Source organism: Nicotiana tabacum, chromosome 1, assembly GCF_000715075.1.
Source record: "Nicotiana tabacum cultivar K326 chromosome 1, ASM71507v2, whole genome shotgun sequence".
NCBI classification, from domain to species: Eukaryota; Viridiplantae; Streptophyta; class Magnoliopsida; order Solanales; family Solanaceae; genus Nicotiana; species Nicotiana tabacum.
The window spans coordinates 13,465,407-13,485,802 of NC_134080.1; the positions used below are offsets into that span (position 1 = coordinate 13,465,407).

Genomic DNA, 20,396 nt, shown 5'->3' on the forward strand with positions numbered 1-20,396 from the left:
AACACAATAATATAATATTTTTGTCTAGAGCGCCTCGCTTCTCGGAAAAGGCCGGAAACAAGCCCTAAATTTGAGACTTTGGAAAATTGAGTCATAGCATTGTACTAAAATATCCAATAAACAAAGATAATAAAATCGCATAAAATAAATATTGCTAATTAATAAGCCATAATAAAAATGAACATAATCTAAAAGTACTATATAAATCATGCTAAAATAAGTATATCTAGTAAGTACTATTAATTACATGATTAATTGTTTGTGCTTATCGTACATTATCTAATTAATTAAATGGTAGTATTTAATATTTGCAGGGCTAAATTCGAACAATAATATTGAATAGTACAAGTATACTCGTTACATGTTTCATAATGTACAAGTTGTTTTGGATAATCGAATGTCTCACTATACATACTAGTAATGAATATTCTCTTTTGCGCCAATATTAACTGAATTGAAGAAGACAATTTAGTTTTTCATTCGATTTTAAATCAGACAAGTACATTTAATATTCGCTACTTAATTATTTAGTGGTTCAAATTTTAATTATATGGAAAAACTCCTTAATTCAAATTGGAAATCAAAACCAAAACTATCACTTTAGAAACGTTATATGTATAAATAAATAAATAGACATGTGTAACTCTTATGTCTTACTCGAAACCCCTGCATGCTTTTTCGGTTAAGTTCGTTGCACGGAACTTGTCTAGTACGGTTTATTTCTCTAGTATGATTTGCGAGCTATTACACTAAAGCGGAGTTTATTCAGAACGCACGTGAAGAATAGCATATGCGGGTTCCCTAGTATATATATATATTAAACTAATCAGTAGCCGACTACTTATTATCCAAGAAAGTGGGATTCAGAATTGTGTCAAAAGGAAACGCATGTAATCAGACACAACTGTCAAAAGTAGAGCTTTATGGATACATTAGAGTCAAGAATGTAGAAATTAACCTTTTGGTTTACGGCTATTTAGGGATAAATAAATAATTATAGGATATTAACTTGCCCTATTTCACCTTTCACTATTTGGTTTCTTGTAAGAATTCAGAATATGATACTCTCAGCATCTAATTTTGAATATGAGCTCGAGCATTTTCATTCTAATTGTTTTTAAAAACAAATTTACCTACTTAAAAACTACTTCAGAAGCACTAAAATCGTAGTAAATGATAGGAGTATAGGAACTAATCTTTAAAAAAATCTCAATTAAAAAAGTTGTTACTCCCTCCGGTCCAAAATAAGTGATTTTTTGGCCTTTTTCTTGTGGTCCAAAATAAGTGATTTTTCCAGATTTCAAGAATGGATTAATTATTTTTTTCTACATTGTCCTTGGAGTAAATAGTGTTGGAATATGTGTTAGGAGTATTTATGTGAGATAGTAAAGGTTAATATGGTCAATTTCATTGCTAATTAATGCTAAAAGGTGGATTTCTTAATCTCTATGAAAACATCCAAAAAATCAGTTATTTTGGACCGGAGGGAGTATTATATAAAATTTGACAAGAGATTACTTTCTACACTATCATTAATATCTTCCCCAGAAAAATAGGTAAGCATACTTCTCCATAATGATTATAAATTTTGAGGTGATATCATGCATGACCTGATGGGATCATAAATAAAAGGCCTAGAGACCCGAAACTTTGTTGTTGTTTTTTTACTTTTAGCCCGCGCCAGAAATTATTTATGTTCGGTAGTCGAAAAAGTATATAAAATTTGTGTATATAATATATAGAATGCATATATATACTATAAAAAAAAATTCATTTTTCAACTATTATTTTTAGAGCGGCTATACAGTGCCATTTTCCCAACTTTGTTCCTGTCATGTTGTTAAAACTACAAGCGAAAAATATTGATCAAGCCGAAAGGAACATTCGATTTTATTGCGCTACACTCCTTTCTTCTTTTGCAATTTTTCATTGTATGTCACATGCCCTGACATACCTATTTCATATGTATTTTCTTTATATAATACGTTTTCATTCAATGTTGATTATTCAGTGTTGATGTCATTAAAAGGGACAAAGCTATTAACTAAGCACAGTTATTGGTTCCCCGCCCCTCCTACAATTTTTGTGACCTTTCAAAAATTAACACCAAAAAGAAAAAGGAAAATGCCCTATTGGCCTTCGAAAAATTACAGGTGAGTCGGCTGATAGAACAGAAATGCCCAATTATGAATTGAGTATTTTAACTTGGATAAGGCAATAGGTATAATTCGAATCGTTGTCAACTATATTGAGGGGAGAAAAAGAAAAACCAACAGCTTCAGCGTGGCATCTGATTTGTGTTTTATTTAGCATGTCCTAAAATGTATTTTTAATAAAAGAACTGTAGACAAAAGAAACTAGAAGGATTAATAAGAGTTTAAGCTTCAATTAGAATCATTGAAGGACTCTGGGAGACCAGTAATAGCATAGAGCATCTGACATTTCTTGCTTACAATTTCTCTTTTTCATGAACTGCTTTCTTATTTTAATCTTTCTCCTTTATCATGATAATTATGCTTTCCTAAGCACAGAGTCTATTAAAAACAGTCTCTATTTTCACAAGGTAGGGGTAAGGTCCACGTACACACTACCCTCCCCACTATGTGAGATTACACTGACTATGTTGGTGTCGTCCTTTAACATGACGATATGTCAGCTGGGAATTGGCCTAGGCAATAAGCAAGGCCATTACCAAGCTCGTTATCAAAACCATGCCTCGATTGATGAGAATATAACCAATAACATTGTAAATTATACTTGCTCTGTGAGAGAGATTACATTAGTATACAACTTGCGCGTAATAACCAGACTCCATTCTGTGGTATGAATTTTCCCGTGTACCAGTAAATAGTATGACACTCATTAAATGGCCACCTATGGGCCATCAGCAGAAACTCAGATCCAGTTCAGTTGCAAAGGAGTTGATCTAAAGAAACTGCAACCGGCAATAATATGGATCTGTCTAGCCCCAAAATGGTCACGTGTGATCGGGATGCACTCCTATTTAGTGTAGAATCTCAAGTTTATGTAGCTGCAACCAACTTTCTGATCTTTCTGTCATGGTTCAACATAGCACTCACACTCTCAACAACCAATACAATCTGCACAGGTAAGAATATACAACATTAAAATAAATAAATATGGATGAGGAGCAGCGTCTTAAGCCCCGTTCAGTCAACCTCAGAAGAGACTAGTCAATTTATCAACTTAAAAAATAGAGATTCAAACCCTATTCACGAGTTAAGAAAAGATAAAGGCAAGAATGGTGTTCTACTGATAGAAAGACGGTGATTTTACTAGTTCATTTTGCTAATAAAACCATGATTACAAAACCTTGTTTTCTCTGAAGAAGCCATGTCACTCTACAAAAATATCATTAGCAGCTTAGCATGGTATTCCAAGACAGAGAACACAAAATAAGACCAACAGGTTTGATCAATTACTGCAGACTTCAACAAGAGTACAAGACAACAAGAAACCAGGTAGCAATTAATTTGACCGGGAACTCTCTTTAATACATGACATGTTTCACATGTTAATGCAATAATATACCAGGAAAGGTACAAAAGCGAACCTGGAAGCAAGCATAAGCCATTCCTGTTGCAAAGTAAAAGTTGGCATTGCCAGTTCCCTGCATAGGTAGTAAGATATTTGCATAACTACCTAATGATGACATCTGGAATTGCCTTATTGTTTATAGTACACTGAGAGCAACAATGCATAAGCATAGAAATGGAGCAGATACATACCCTCCATATCCACAAGTTGTGCATCACAGGACTAAGAAGCGAAACTCCAACATACCCACAAAAGAGAAAGAATGAAAACTGCATTTCTGCATTGTGTATAATGGTCAGATATGATCCAATTAGGACCATAATCAAGAGAAAAGGGTATGCTTACTACCTGCTAACTCATTGAAAAACAGCACTAACAAAGCCAAGTACAGAGCTGAGTCCCCAACCTGATGAATTTTAACCAAGTTAAGTGGAAGCCAAGAAATGATCATAATGTATTGCAACAGATGCAAGCAATAAAAATGCTGAACAAATTTACTCTTCACATAATGAATGCTAGCACTAGTAAAACTGAAGCAACCATTATAACTTTTAAGAAATTCGAGCACAGCTACCAGAGATGGCATCTGGTAATAAACCAATCATGCAAAGCATTTGTAAAAGCAGTTTATGCTTCGTACATATGAGGTAAACCCCTGAAACAATATGCTTTGTAAATATGAGGTAAATCCCAGAGTGGAAAAAAAAAAGACTAAATCCCAGAAACATAATTTCAGGATCAGCCTAACATAGAAAGATACATGTACAACAGCATCATGACTGAACCAAAAGTGGAAAGGCTTCACAAATAGAGAAGAGTACTAGATGATAAATCCAGAATCCTAATCACAATGGAGAAATTGAAAAACTCTCAACTAACACAGTCTCACACATCCTCTTAGAAAGGGGACTGCATAGGCTCTGTACAATGATAACCCCCTCCCCCCACCCCCAAAAAAAAAAAAAACATACAAAAAAAAATCACAAACACATGATTCCGGTTATACTGCAGAGGTCATGATTTCACAAATCCACTATTAGCTCAAAATATAAAAGGCTGAAGTGCTCAATCTTCAAACATCAAATTTAGAAAAAATTTAATATTCATGAGTTAACTGATATTCAGGATAAAGAGATTGCCCTAATGGGTAGGATTTAAGCGTCAGAGATTCACACAGGACAGAGAGTACTCACTGAAGGATAGGGTTTAAGCATTGAACAGATTGCCATGTAAACAAAAGCCAAGAAACACGGTCGGTGTTTTAGCCTTATGGCTAGTGGCAGTATCATGAAAAGGATGTTCACATGGAAAACAATCAGAAAGAAATTTCTGAAAAATTCAAAGACCTCTGCAAAGAAGTACCTGCAGCCAAGATGCACAAAGAGGTTACAGAAAGAAGAGATAATCCATGGAGAAAGCAATTTCGTAGTCACTTACCATAAGACACCAATGTTTGGAGACAAATCTTTGACAGTAAGAATAAAGCCGTAGGTCCTGCAAGTCAATAATGATATAGAGTTATCAACAGGTTTCAATACAGAAGCAAATAAACTTAACCAAGTTTTTGCCAATAATGTACATGATTATTTGCTTACAAACATGAAATGATAGCACTACAAAGAAATAGATAATTCTGCAGATACTTACACCGTCACAATATTCTTTACCAAATCTACTTAGCTTAAACAAAGACCTATATGTTTGGCCAAATGCAGCAGTGTCCAACAATGAGATCAATCAATGACATCGAATTGATTGGACGATACAGCATAAGGAAAAGCTCCAAATGTTGAAACTTGATAGCAAGAAAGGTGATAAATAAGAGCAATGATGGGCGCAATGGCAGGCATGATATGAAGAAACACAATAGAATAGCTGCTGCTTTACTCACACCACAAGAGTACCATTTACGAGCTACGATAAAGATCCTGAAGGACTGGGGCAATAAAACTTAATCTATAGTTAAATGTTCCAGAGTTGGCATTCAACAGCTATAAAAATAAAATGTCTGAGTTTTTCTATGATAAGTAAAAAAAATTAAAACAAAAAGGCTGTGGAATTTTTCCTATCAACAGTAAGGAGTTCAAATTAAGGAAATGACAACAGCAAGGATTACAACAACTACGCCTCAATCCTTAGCTAATTGGGACCGGCTACATGGATCCTTCCTATCAATGTCGCTCCATTTAAACCCTGCTCAACCGAATATTCATAAATGAAAGTTCTCTAGGCAATGACAAGCAAAAGTAAGTAACTAGTACCTTTTAAACATTTCTGAAAGGCCGCCATAGTTTCTCATAAAGATGCCACACAAAACCAATGCATATAAGGTCCAAATAAAAGCCCAGACAAAGAAGAGTACAACTGGTTTCCATGAGAAACTTTTAAGTTCTTTCAGGCCATTTTGTTCCACCCGGCCTTTACTTGAGCTATCATCTTCATCTTTCTTACACATTAGGAACAATTTCCTTGGGGTTGCATCTGGACCATTACCTAACAGTAAGATTACCTGGAACGAGAAGAACAAAATAGAAATTAGAAGAGTTCATAGACATTGATGTTACACAAGCTAAAAATGACCCACTTAAATAGGTAATTCTGCTCTTTCCATTTAAACTCATGCAATATTTTCAGCCCTTTATGACATTTGGGACTTACAGGTATAATGAGAATTGCCGGATAGAGAGACAAATGAGATGCTATAACCCAACCAAAAGCTGCCAATGGGGCTACTCCTGTGTATACAACAAGCAAATTAATCAGTCTTGTTATTGTATTACCCTTTATGGACAATGCCTCTGTATAAGCACCCTATATTCATTACATCAGATGAATATAATAGAGTATGTTTTTACAAGAGAACCAAGAAGGAAGGAGTAAATATGCCTAGTTTCCAACTTCCATAAAAGCAAATAAGAAAACGGGTAAAAGGAGAGGTGAGGAAACTATATATAAAAAGAAGTAAAGAAAATATTCACTAACATATGGAAAGGTTTATTGACTTCTTACGGATGCAGGCTCCATAAAGTGACAAGATAATAAAAAGATTTTCCACAGGGGTTGTATTGAAACCCACACATGTGACTATGGTGAAAGGATTCCACAAGTACACAAGAGCAGCAATGTCCTCAGATGGTAGAATCTCTGAAACAAAAGAATGGTGGTTATTGCATCATTAACTAGTGAAGCAAACAAATTCCGGCATTAAAGCTGAATAATTACCAGAAACTTCAAAGAGCTTCCCCAAACCCAGCAATTTTAATCTCTCACAATATGCCATGCGAAGTTTAAGGCCAGTTGCTCGGATTAGCATGGCACAGATGAAATCTGCAATCACAGAAACCAAACTATATCCAAAAATGGGTTGAATGTCCATGCGATTTCATAATTTTGAAAGAGCTACTTAGAAATGATGCTGCATGAGGAAGTAACAAATAAACTCAACATGAGATCATTTCTATCTGCAAATTTTATAGTCTCAGAAAGATTAACATGACAAGATATTTAAGGAGACTACAGGAAAGATGGAGATTCAGCGTTGAAGGAGGCAAAAGTGGAAACATGTTACACACTGGTAACTCATTTCAAGCTACATGATACTCCTTTTTTCTCAGGTTATTGTCTCAGGTTAAGGGTCCTCTCTGTTTTGGTTGGTCCAAATACTGGGGCTAATTTCTCTAAAGGAAAAAGTTCTATGTACGCTCCAAGAAACTTATTTTATGATAGCCATACTACTTTTAAACACTTTTTCATTTTCATACTACAACGAAGGTCCATTGGAGCCCAGAACTCACATTTATACTCTGGAGCTAAGTCTTTATTTTAAAAGAAAAAATGTTGGTAAAGAAAGAAAAAACTAAGAGCTATAAAGTGATGATGAATTGATGATGGAAGCAGATAATGCAGTAACCCAATTTTTGTGCTTTAAACAGTTTTGAGGAAAAAGCAAGAACCATCACAAACAAGTATTTGTTATACTTTACACACAACTCCCAAAAGCTTCATGGAAGTGAACCGACCAACCTTCTTGAAAGTAAAGGTGTATAAATCTACTCAGAACCATTACTCTTATTTCGATCTTCTAGAAAGAGGCTAGGTGTTTACAGCATATTGTTTTTTTCTTCCTGTTAATAATACAGTAGAATAGTTAATGCTCATTACTTATCCATCTCCACGCGCTTCTTATACGTGTCACTATGTTCAACTGATATAATGACAGCTAAGGACAATGAATATGGAATCAAGAATTAAGAAAAGAATGCCATTTACTGAAGTTCCTTAGTGAACCATTTACGAACCCATTCAGAGGATAATCGCCGTATGATCTTTAATACAAACGCAGCCGTTGAAAGTTCTACATTAACCAACCCTTATTTGCCGTATAGGAGTTAGTAAGAAGTTCCCGCAAAGGTTATTTCCAATGATGTATAAAGTTATCACTGAACGAATGCAAGCCTTAATTATTACACAATCAGGTCACTTATTAAGTGATTATAGATAAATATGGTGATAAATATTAATTGGTAATTTGGTACAAATGGTAAGTGACCAGCTATCACTAGTTAAAATTCACTGATTGTGCAAATAAATCTTTACATAGTAAGTGTATATAACTAAATCCTAACTTTAATATCCGCACTGATATGTACAAGTCAAAAGAGTATGTTTTCGTGGAAAGCAAGAAAGAGACAATACCTGCATAGAAGATGAAAAGGCTGTCCTTCAATTCTACAAATGACATTAAAAAGAAATAAAATACGTTATAGTGATAGTAAAAGAAAAAAAAATCAACTTATAACAGAGTGCGGAAATGCGAACAAATGCTTAATTGAAGCTAAAATTTTTACTTTTTCATTGTAAGCGGACCGAGAACCGAGAGTAAGAGCGGAGATCCATGATACATAGAACCTTCCAGAACATTCAAAATCAAAGCATAATCAAATTAAACACTCAAAAAAATGTTAAACAAAGTATTTATAGATAGAGAAGGTAAATGAAACGAACCAGCATACGGCGACATCGACGACTGTGTTAACCAGTAACCTTCAGCCACTGCCCCCAAAAAAAAAGAGGTCAATGAAAATAATGATACATTGATGTTTTGTACGTGTAAATTGAGAATTGGTAAATAGTAGAGGAAAATTTACAGCGGCGGAGACTGGTGACGGGAGTGGAAACTTCAGGACGAGTAGCTAAGTTAAGGTTTTGGGGGAAGTAAATGAGAACTAATCTGAAGATTATTGATGCTACTGTCCATCTCCAAAAGCGTGGCTTCTTCGTTGGAATATTCTGCTGCTTCTCCTCTTTCATTGTTGCTGCTGCTGCACCGGAGAGCTTCCAGATCCAGCTCCAATGGCTGTGGACTGTGGTAGCAGAATCGCAGCGATCGAATTCGGAGAAATGCCTCAAACGGAACGATGTCGTACTTAGATGGGCTTGGTTACTTAATTGGGCCTAGCTCTTGGTTACTTATTGGGCCGATACAAGATTGAAAAAAAGTGGGAAATTGACAATGTATAGTCCCTCTCAAAATAATAGCCTATATATATATATATATATATATATATATATATATATATATATATATATATATATATATATTATGTATGTTATATATAAAAATTATATAAATTTTATATTCTTTTTCGGCTATCAAATATAAATAGTTTCTGATGCGGGCTAAAATTGAAAAAGCTCAAAATATATTGGGTTGGGTGCTACATTGGGCCTAATGCAAATGCATTATGCCCAATTGAAACTTCAAATGTATAAAGTGTTTGGATTTAATAGAGAAGTAGTAGAAATGGCACCAGGTAGCCACTTTAAAGGACTGCTATTTAGAAATTAGCCAGTGTATCCTAAATTTCAGTTTTTCAGGAGAGGTCTGAGGTTAAGATTCTTAGTTTAAAATTTCAGGACACAATAAGTACTGATTATTTCTTAAATAGCATCCCTAAGAATGACTATCCGTGCACTTGCCCCTTAAAAAAAATTTCTAAATAAAACATCAAAATATGATTGAAACACTCGTCTCTATTGGTGCTTGATTTTCCAAAAAGTTGAAGAAAAATCTCATACGTTTTTCCTGAACAAACACCTACGATATATTTTTTTCCATTATGAACGACTCATAGCGGGATATCGTACGAAGTGAAATTAGAATTATAATTTTGCCAAAGCATGTGAAATTTCATTTTATGCTTAAATTGATTCACGGAGGAAAATATTTGGATACTTCTCCATAAATAAATTTAAAGAAATATTATTTACAAGAAAGATGGTTGTTAGTTCCTCATCTCGTTTTATTACAGAAAAATGAGATATACCTATAGGTATTAAAAGTTAGTATATTATATTGAAAATGTTATGACTTACACAATTTAACGATATTAGTAGTAAATTACCACTGGAAACATAACCCATTCAAGTTATCGTGCTGAGTTCTGCCCACAGAATGTCAAGTTATAAAATTGAAGCTTACCTAACATATTCTCTAAAGTAATATATATGCACAATTGCACATTATCGAAATATGTATCAACTGTACAAATGAATAGTGGTATACGGGTAACACATAGTATGAAAAATGGATCCCTTTAGTTGGGAGCAAAGTTATTCTATTTCATCATTTTGAGCTTTTTGCCTTTTTGGCCCCACATTTATGACAAATCACACATTAAGCCCCTCAAACGACTTTTGCCCCAAGATATCCAAAATTTACAGTCAAGGCCTTACATACTTTGTTTTAACAAAAGAAAAAAGATTCGTACTTGCATTCAATTCTTAATTAATCCGAATTTAATCTGATTTGAGCTATATAAGACTCGTTAAAGAAAAAAGAATACTTTATATAAATTTTTTTTATTTCTAAATTTCGAAACTTCTTATTAAAAATAAAGGGTAGCCCGGCTCCTGTAACGTGCGGGATTCGAAGAAGGGTCAGACCACAAGGTCTATTCTATATTTTTATGTAATTTTACCCTGCATTTTTACCAAAGACTATTTTTATAGTTCGAATCATTAATATACCAACAACTTTATCAGTTATGTGTCAAGATACTCTTTTTATCGGGCAAAGGCGTGGAAGTTGGAACATTATAGAAGAGCAAGCAATTTCACCTTATTTGCCGAAAAACCCCTTAAACTCCACCCTAATTTCTACTCAAGCCCTCTTTAATATACTCCTTTCTGCTCTTCCAGTTTCCCCCAAATATCTATCTAGTATATATCTATTTCACTCTCTCACGTTTCCTTTCACAAAAAACAGTTGTTTTCATAAAGATCTCTGTTTATTCTGCAAAATTTGGAGGAATTTTCTAGAAAATGGCGAGACCTAATCAGGAAGCAATCGATACATTCATGAACATTACTGGTGTTTCTGAAACCACCGCTATTCAAAAACTCGAGGTGAATTTATTTTTTTACTTCTGATTCACTGCGATTGTTACCGTAAGGGTTTCGGCTTGGTTTCAGCTTCTGACTTTTTTACTGCTGTAATCATCTGATGTTTATGGTTTGTTTACCGAGTTGTTTAATTTTGTTTGATTAGCAAGTTAAGATTTTTTTTTTTTTTGGAATTTAATTGCTGATTACTGCGATTGTTTTGAGTTCCTGATTTTCACTCAGTGGTAGTATTTTAATGCTTAGAATTAATTTTTGTTAGCTTAAATATAATCAGCTAGTTCAACCAATCAAAAATAAAAGTGATCAGCTAGTTCATCTGTTCGAAAATGTTAACAATTTTGCTTTCTTTGATTCAAACTAAGTGAATTTTGATTGGTATTTTGAAATGTATCTTTTCACCATTTAGTGCGAGGAGAATACTAGCTTATAGTATTGAAAATGACGAGTTTTGCCTCAGGGCTTTGGTCTAGTGGTAAGAACCTAGCGCGTGATATATGGTTAGACATACATCACAGGTTCGAACCTTGTCATAGACAAGATCCTAGTATTTAATTGGAGAAGGGTAGAGGAACTTGTTCATTATCCACGAGTTTCCAACCTTGCACTGTTGGCCCTCGTGATGTTCTCGGTTATCAAAAGAAAAAAAAAACTTGTAGTAATTTTGCGTAGTTTTTGAATATCTAAGTTTTAATTTAAAAAATGTATTAAGAATAATGGAAAATAATTTTCTTCTTTTTCTCTTTTAAGTTCCGTTTAGCTCATGTAGTGTTTAATTACTTAGAATTTAGGTTTGCTCTCTATAATCATCCTCTTCCGCCATCTCAAAAAGTTCGACACTTTTGGTTTCACCAAGATGAAAACTAAGTCGATCTATATTTTAAATTGTATTCTTTCACCTTTTCGATATGTGGAGAATTATATTTTTTTAATTTAAGAATATCTAAATTCTAATTATAAGAAACTTAGTAAATCAACTCCAATTAAGCTCTAAATGTTTGTTAAATTGACTCTCAACAAGTTAAAGGTGCCAAACAAATTGTCACGCAGGGAGTGATTTTTACTAAGGGATGTTTAGTTGGATCAATTGGATATGAACTTGACGAAGTCGTTATCCACGGATGTGTGCCGATTGTGAGGTTTGTTGCAAGTGTAATGAGGAAAACTTGGTTTCTGACTGGTCTATTGTAGTTTATTTTCCAGGCTCTGGAGAATAGGTCTTTGTTGGGTTGTGTTCAATTTTGCTGGTTTGTAGTTTTTAAATTGGAGCTATGTCTGTAGTGTTATACAGTTTTGTGCAACCGGATGTTATTCTAAGGTAAATAAATGGAGAAAACTCCCATATATTAAAAACTAGAGAACTTACACAATTGTATGGTTGTTTACAAATGTCACCCAGTCTTCTGTACAAGCCGGAACCTCATGGGTGTACAAGAAACTAAGAGTAAGAGGGTATTCCTCAAATGTACAAAATCATTTTCTGCTTCATCAAAGGCTCTCCTATTTCTCCCTTTACACAAGACCCACATGATGGCTAGGGGGAAATGTCCATGCAGGCAGATGCAGAACACACTTCATCTGAACACTAGCTAATACATCTCTATTTGTGGACTGCTTATGAATTTGGTGGGTTCACGTGTTACAATAAGCATTCTGATATTCATCATCTGGAAAGTATCCGTGGAAATCTGAAAACCTTGATTTTGAAAAGAAGATCTTACTAGTATAAATAGATAATAAATAGGTGATTTTCCATAAAATCATGTCTGCCTATTTTGGCCCCACTCTCCTAATAAAAAGACATGTCTGTGTATGTATGAGCGCTCCACTGTAGGTTCCTTTTTAGTCCTGTTTTACTGGTCTGAGAGGGAGAGAAATGGAGAGTGATCCGCTCAAAACATACATTTGAAGTATCAAATTAGAGTCAAGAAAAAATAGAATTTCAGGGGAATTTAAACAACGCCATCTTGTCTTTTTGTCTTCTGTATATTTTGAAAAGTTTACTTGAATAAATGAATTTAATGCTCTGAGAGGCTCTTGGTTTCTGCCTCCCTTGGCCATTACTTGATAGATCCAGAATCTACTGCAAGGAAGTTGATGAGGATGGTCAGAATTTTCATTTCTCCCATAATTAATAATGAAATACTAAAGTACCATATTATCCTTCCAATACCCTCATGGTACAAGATTCCTGGCAGGAAATTGACCCATCTTTTGCTTAATCACTCCCCACCACCTGAAAGCCTAGAGCATCTCTTGTAGTGGAAGCTTAAATGCAAGCGTGAATTTTTTTTGTAACAAAGCAGTTTTGGGTCGAGTGCTTTTCTTCTGTCAAGTCTTGATTGATGTAAGGTTGGTGATGCACTTTAGTGTCATTTTCATCTCTAGAACTTTTTTTGCAAATGTTCAGCCATTTTCACTTGATGCATGCTTTGAACCATAACAGTTGATATGGGAGCTCCATAAATCGATTCTTTTGCTCTTTGAATGAGCATGGCTTTATAGTCTTACATGCTGTGTTGATAGGAGCATGGTGGGGATCTGAATGAAGCTGTGAATGCACATTTCAATCAGGGGGACAGCAACAGGTTAGTACTGCATGTCCTTTGTCTTGTCAGTAATCACCATCTCTTACATTGGGCTTTTTTGTTTGCGGGTTATTTTATTTATTTATTTTTGAGTTAGCATCTAAAATGATCTTGCATACTGTCAGTTACGAATTCGTTCTTTCTGATTATGCAGAGTACATGCAGCACCTCTTGCTGCTGCTCCAGATGAGGATGCTATGGAAATAGATGATCCAATTACAGAGGAATTTCGCAGACCTCCCTTTTCACTTCTTTCCTCTTCTAGAAGTCCAAATCCTTTCTCCCTTCTTGATCCTAATTTCACTAGAAGTGTGTTTGACACCGATCTTACAAGCCGTGCTCCATTTGTTTCACATCCAAGACAAGTAAGAGAGATCCCTATTGAGGTGAAGGACGGGGATGGACAATCTGGTCATTCCAGAAATGCTCCTATTATCGAGGATGTTACAGACACTGAGCAGACCCATGGCCCAGAAACACGTGGGACTATCATAGTTGATGACGATGATGACGAAGTAGTTCCAAGTCCTCTGTCAACACATGCTGCCAGGCATCGTGATAGAACAAATGACGTTATCTTTAATGGCGACTCTACAGCAGTGTTTTCAAGACCAAGTGCTCCTGGTGACGATGTCTTGCCTGACTATACCAATGATATTGAGGAGGAAATGGTTCGTGCTGCGATTGAAGCTTCCAAACGTGATGCTGAAATGTCAAACCAACAACTTGATGTCAATAATGTATGTAATAGATATTGCTAGTTGTGACATCCTTTTAGCTTCTTTCGCTTTCAACGTTGATGTTACCTTGTCATGCCACAGGATCTAAGTGATCCAACGCCTCAACCAAGGCAGTCTCATCTAGAGGATGCTCAACTTGCACATGCAGTATCTTTGTCTTTGAAGGTTCATCTTACTGATGCTATACTTTCTTCTTCTCTGATATTTCTCATGCTAACATGGATGAAATTTAGACTGCTAAGCAGGAGAAAGCGATTCATGAACTAGGAAGCAAAGCTATATCAGAACCAGAAGGTTACAAGCCAGCTGAGGAGGATGAGCGTGGAAAATCTATAACCTCAAATGGAAGGTACTGATTATTTTCTGGAATCTTCATTTATGATCATAAAATTTCTCTCTTTATCTTCTTTTACACATGGCTTACCAGTTTCTCACTTGCATGTGGGGCATCCCTGCTTCAACCTACACCTACCCTGCATGTTATGTACTTGTGAGAGTACAGAGAGCATGTTTCTGCATTTTGGATCATCTAACTAGTCTCTTCAGGCAATTTAGATCAGAGGTGGGGAGTTCATCCGTCCCAGATGAAGCTGAAGATTTGGAAGAGGAACCACTGGTTTGGCGCAGAAGAAAACCCATATCTTCAGGTTCTGAAACAGCCCAAGATATCGAAGAGCATGTTGTTAGCCCATTATCAAGTCCTCGACAGCATGATAATCTTAACCACTCCCCGAGAAACGGGGCTGACTTCCCTTCTGATGAGGTATTTTTCCCCCTGTTTTAGTGGTGGATGTTGTGTAACATATATACTCCTTTGGCTTTGGACTACGATTATGTTATACTTTCGTTTGTTTTCTTTGAAGTGGGGCGGCATCTCATCCCTGGAACACGATGAAGCTGTCATGCTTGAGGCTGCATTATTTGGTGGAATACCTGAGGGTAGTGGATATCGTTTGCCTAATGTACCTCATCAGCTTATGCAGAATGGTGTTGAGGGACCCATGGGTCCTTATCAATGGCGCATGCCTCGTCCCCCATCACCCTCTCTTGTGGCCCAGCGTTTACTTCGGGAACAACAGGTTAGCATTTTAAGCCCTTAGCTGCAATTAAATTGGCTAGTTTTCACTCATTCCAGTTCTAATCTTTGTACTTAGGATGATGAATATCACGCTGCATTGCAAGCTGATAGAGAAAAGGAATTGAAGGCCAAGGAAGAAGCTGAAGCTGCTCTTGAAGAAAAGAGGCAGGAAGAGGAGGAATCACAAAGGAAAGCAGAGGAGGAAAAGGTATAAACTATAAAGTACTAATTTTCTGCCTAAAAAGGGAGATAACAATGGGAAAACAGAAACTCGAGCACTTTTTCCCCCATGAACTTTAATGGTAGTACAGATTTTGTCATTCAATCTTCTTTTCTCTATCTACTTTATATCAGTATTCTTCTTGAAAAATATTATCATTTTAGTTACTTGGGTAATATGCTCCCAGTCTCTCTTTTTGTTTGTCTGTGTTGTATGTTGTCTGTGCATGGGCGCACAAATGTGATTGGATCCTTTAGGTGACAAAAATTTTCATTTTACCTTTTCTTTGATTCTATATAAATTGAAGATCAAAGGAATTCTTCTTATCTTTGTAGTTGGTTAAGTATAGATATTCTGCTGGCTTTAGAATCTCAGACTCAGTTATTATTCAGGAAATGGAGAGACAATTAGCAGCAAAAGAAGCTTCACTTCCTCAGGAGCCAACAGCAGATAACGAGAATGCTGTGAATCTTGTTGTACGTATGCCAGATGGCAGCCGCAGAGGGCGGCGCTTTCTCAAATCTGATAGATTACAGGTATGTTAGTGTTCGGGAGACATGATTTCATCAGATTTTATGGTATGATTTTAAGATGATTTAACTGGATCAATGTGTGCTTCGCAGTATCTTTTCGATTACATTGATGTTGGCAGAGCGGTCAAGCCTGGCACATACAGATTGGTAACTCTTTAACTTTGGAGCTAGCTATTCTAAGTGGTGGTGTTCTATTTGTTAGGGTTTGAGTAGGGGTATCAATTGTTCAGTTCGGCCAGTTATTTTATAAAATTTGTACCATACCTATTTTTCGGGTTTTTCCACTTTACATGACCAAAATTAGATTTTTCGGAACCGTCCCAATCATCTCAGGTTCTCTTCGGTATCGGTACAATTCGGTATTCTTTTAAAACGTCATGTAACAATCGGTAGTAGAAGTTAGAATGCGATAAATGTTTGCTACATAGTACTTTGGAAAAGCTCAAGATGTCCATAATAGAGATTCATCCCACTATTCTATGGTATCATAAAATAAATTAAGCAAAAATAAGAGAAATTATAAGTCACACGAGTGGAAAGATACTAATCAAGTTGGGACTCAAGAATAGAGTTTATTAGAAGATTAGCATCCAACAAGAGAAATCTAAATCATAAGAGAGGAAAGATATCCAATACCTTGTGGCTTGCTACTCAAGATGTTAGAACTAATTTAGTTTCAATAATAGTAGCAGAACAGATTTAAAAGTTAGGACTTTTGGGTGTTAATTACTTGGTCACTTATAGCCATTTCCATAATTCAAAGGCCCAAAGAAAAAAAAATATAATGCTTTGTTAGTTTTAAGCTTAATATATAAAATATATGAAACATATATAAATTTATCGGTACGGTTTGGTATTTTTTCGGTTTATTTTTATAAAATTTAAAATCGACCCTATTATTCGGTATGGTTATAAATTTATATAAAAACCTACGGTTTTATTGAAAGAAACCTTATAATCGGTTCGATACGGCTCGGTCGGTTTAGTCGGTTTTTAAAGATATTGACACCCCTAGGTTTGAGCACCTTATCTGCTCTCTCTTCTCCTTACTAGTATTATTATCAACAACAACAATAACCCAGTATAATCCCACTTAGTGGGGTCTGGGGAGGGTAGTGTGTACGCAGACCTTACCCTTACCCTGGGATAGAGAGGTTGTTTCCAAATAGACCCCCGACATCCTTCCCTCCAAGAACTTCCCACCTTGCTCTTGGGGAGACTCGAACTCACAACCTCTTGGTTGGAAGTAGAGGTTGCTTACATCAGAACAACTCCTCTTGTCACTAGTATTATTATCATCATGTTATTATTATCTTATTCTTCAATTTTATTACTAATATTGTTTCTATCAATACTTTTCTTTCTTCTTTACTTTCATCATAGCTTCTTTACTCTTGTATTTTTCAAATCTGTTTTGAAATACTTTTTTTTGAGCCGTGGGTCTATCGGGAACAACCTCTCTGCCTTATATAAGGTAGGAGTGTAAGGTCTGCGTACACTCTACCCTCCTCAAACACCACTTGTGGGATCACGTTGTTTATGTTATTATTGTTGTTTCTTTGCTCTAAGAGTTGTTTCAAAATGGTTGGGAACTTCCACTTTGACAGTGTCTAGTGAAGTAATGTGTTGCAGAAAGTTCATATACATTTTAAATGGTCACTTAATTCTTCTAAAAAAAATGGTCACGTAGTTTGTGCTTTTGGGGTGTGGAAGAGAGAGAAGATTTGGTAGTTCGCTTCCTAGTACTTATTTCGTAGATTAGTTATACATTTTGTTTGCTTTGTAACAACTAGAGATATTGAATACCTGCTAATACAATGTCCTACATGCAGGTAAGACCTTATCCTAGGCGTGCTTTCAGCGATGGAGAGAGTGTCCTCTCTCTGGACGAACTGGGGTTATCCAGCAAACAAGAAGCGCTGTATCTGGAGATGATATAATTTATTCATTCTGTAATTAGTTTAAAATCACTTCTGAAGACTTAAGATTATACATGGTGAAGATGGTGTTAGGGGGATGGGTTGTTTTGGTTAAATTATCTGGTTGGTAGGGAAAACGCCAAATGATTACCTTGGTGAGGAGTATTACAGTGATTCATGGTGCCTTTTCTTTGGAAATATTTGTTTGCTTGAAAATTGAAAAAACTTGCGAAGCTCGTGAAATGGTTGCTGCTGTTTTCGTTGTTTGGGTCATTGTAGTTTGTATATGGCTTGCAAATGGTCTTCAGGGTGCACCAAGGATAGCTACTGAAGAGTTCACGGTCTCGGTTCTGTGCACTTAAATACTAATCTGGGAAGGTTTGAGGTTAACGCTGGAATGACCTGCTATGTGAGCCATGAGACATATCCGGAACTTAAGGGTCATTTGGTCTGATGGATAAATAAAAACAATCTTGGGATAAAAATTAAGTGTGGCTTTAATCCTTTGTTTGGTTACTAATTCTAGGATAAGTTATCCCAAAATTAAAAATAATATTGGGAGATAATTTATACCTGTCGGATTGTGGAATAGTAATCTTAGGATAAGTTATTTTAGGATAAAATAGTAAATTGATAATTTTAAGATTAATATTGTATACCAAACAATTAATAAGAAAATACTATTAGGATCACTAATTTTAACATAATTAATTTCAGTATAACATTCAATCATAACTTGTCTTTGTCTTCAAACCAAACGTCCCTTTAATGCTCATCATGGAGTGGCTTTAGAGAAATATGAGCAAATCAAAGCGAGCAATATATTTCTAAAAAGAGAAACTAGAGAATGGTAAGACATCCTAATGGAGTAGCTTCCAGGTTGGGGGTTTTGTTATTTTCATAACTGAGAAAGCTTCACGTGTTAGTGGTGCACGGTTCGAAAAAGACATCCCGATATAGTACTTTCAGGTTTATTTTATATACTCGAGAAAGCTCTAAGAGTAAGTGACACACGGTCAGAAATTCCGTGGATAGCGGGTGTGCACCTCTATCTATTTCGCTCCACACGTCTTTGTTTGCGGTAAGAGTTCAAACTCGTGACATGTGTTTAATTTACATAGCGCGAGCTGTTATAATTCTACTGAACCCCACGTTGCGCTCTTGGGGCTCGTTTGGTACGAAGGATAAAGAGTAATTAATTTCGGGACTAAATTTAAGAAGAGTTTATTTCATGTTTGGTTGGCAGAAAACTACGGTATAATTAATCTCGGGATTAATTATTCTGAGTTTGTAGTATTTTCTTTATTCCATGAAAAAATGGAATAACTAATCCCGGGACAATTAATCCTAGGATAACTTCTTTCCAAACAAACGACCCCCTCGCTATTCTACCTAAGTCCCATCGGAAGAACCAACAATTTTTGTCACCTAAATAGTAAACCGACAAAAGTCTTAGTTAACAGTATCAATTCGAATAATTGTGTCTAGTCACAGAATGAACTAAACAAGTTTTTTGACCAAATCAACTGATGCTACTATGCTCGATCATCATTGCTCTGCTCCAGGAGCTCCACAACTCTTGGATTTACCTGTTCTACTGAAATTAATGAGACCAAGACTTATTTGCCTACAACGGCAGCAAGAGTTGTTGACAATGTCAAAATGATTTTTCAGTGGTTTGCATTTGTTGTATTGTGAGATTAACTTATTTAAAAGTTTGAATTATTATAAAATGTATTTAATTATTGGTATGTCAGCATTATCTTATGTGATGGTTTGTTTTCCTTGAACCAAGCAATGACAAATTGTATTTTTAACTGATGGTGGCAAGACTCTAACTCAAAGGCATTTGCTTGCTCTAATAATGTGTTATCTAAAAACTGAAATTATTAAAATGAAAACATACGTATTTATTTATTTTAACCTTTTTTAGAGCAACAGTAAATTTATCTCAGTTTATAGGTTATGGATTCGAGTCGTGGAAGTAAAGGCGTATCCAAGTTGAGGGATATGAGTTCACGTGAACCCATACCTCTCGCCCTAAATCATGTATATGTTATATTTCTTCAAAATTACTTAAATATATGCTCGTGAACCCATTCTCAAAGACTCTTATGATGTAATTATTAGTGGGTGCACCTCTACAAGTGAAATTGACAGTTCAAATCTCACTCTGAATGGTCCTGTTTTCGGCATGGAGTATATATATATATGTAAAAATTACTAAAATTTAAAAAAGAATACACTTTTGGACCTATAATTTCAAATGTGCAATGGGTTCATGGTAAGAGACTAACGTTAAACCCGTCAAATGTAAATTCTAGATCCACTTCTTCGCAATAGTGCACTCATCCTCTTG

The 20,396-nt window shown here is 35.5% G+C and overlaps 2 protein-coding genes across 3 annotated transcripts; one reads left to right on the forward strand and one right to left on the reverse strand.

Annotated features, from left to right (window-relative positions):
* Positions 1-2,700: 2,700 nt before the first annotated feature.
* LOC107806967 (uncharacterized) lies at positions 2,701-8,964 on the reverse strand. Its single transcript, XM_016631239.2, has 14 exons — positions 8,706-8,964; positions 8,563-8,610; positions 8,406-8,466; positions 8,254-8,286; positions 6,781-6,905; positions 6,568-6,702; positions 6,217-6,293; positions 5,820-6,067; positions 4,996-5,052; positions 4,752-4,920; positions 3,907-3,964; positions 3,750-3,835; positions 3,575-3,631; positions 2,701-3,101 (listed from the first exon to the last, which is right to left on the reverse strand). Exons 1-14 carry the CDS (start codon positions 8,866-8,868, stop codon positions 3,024-3,026), a joined length of 1,395 nt encoding a protein of 464 aa, XP_016486725.1. The 5' UTR covers positions 8,869-8,964; the 3' UTR covers positions 2,701-3,023.
* A 1,792-nt stretch (positions 8,965-10,756) lies between these two features.
* LOC107806966 (plant UBX domain-containing protein 8) lies at positions 10,757-18,280 on the forward strand. 2 transcript variants are annotated; one of them, XM_016631238.2, is made up of 11 exons: positions 10,757-10,965; positions 13,486-13,547; positions 13,702-14,287; positions 14,369-14,452; positions 14,521-14,636; positions 14,843-15,050; positions 15,151-15,366; positions 15,442-15,573; positions 15,978-16,121; positions 16,209-16,265; positions 17,951-18,280. In XM_016631238.2, exons 1-11 carry the CDS (start codon positions 10,882-10,884, stop codon positions 18,056-18,058), a joined length of 1,797 nt encoding a protein of 598 aa, XP_016486724.1. In that variant the 5' UTR covers positions 10,757-10,881; the 3' UTR covers positions 18,059-18,280. The 2 variants fall into 2 exon arrangements, with proteins under 2 accessions (XP_016486724.1, XP_016486723.1); XM_016631237.2 differs by having other exon boundaries at positions 10,758-10,965; positions 14,834-15,050.
* The last annotated feature ends 2,116 nt before the right edge of the window (positions 18,281-20,396 follow it).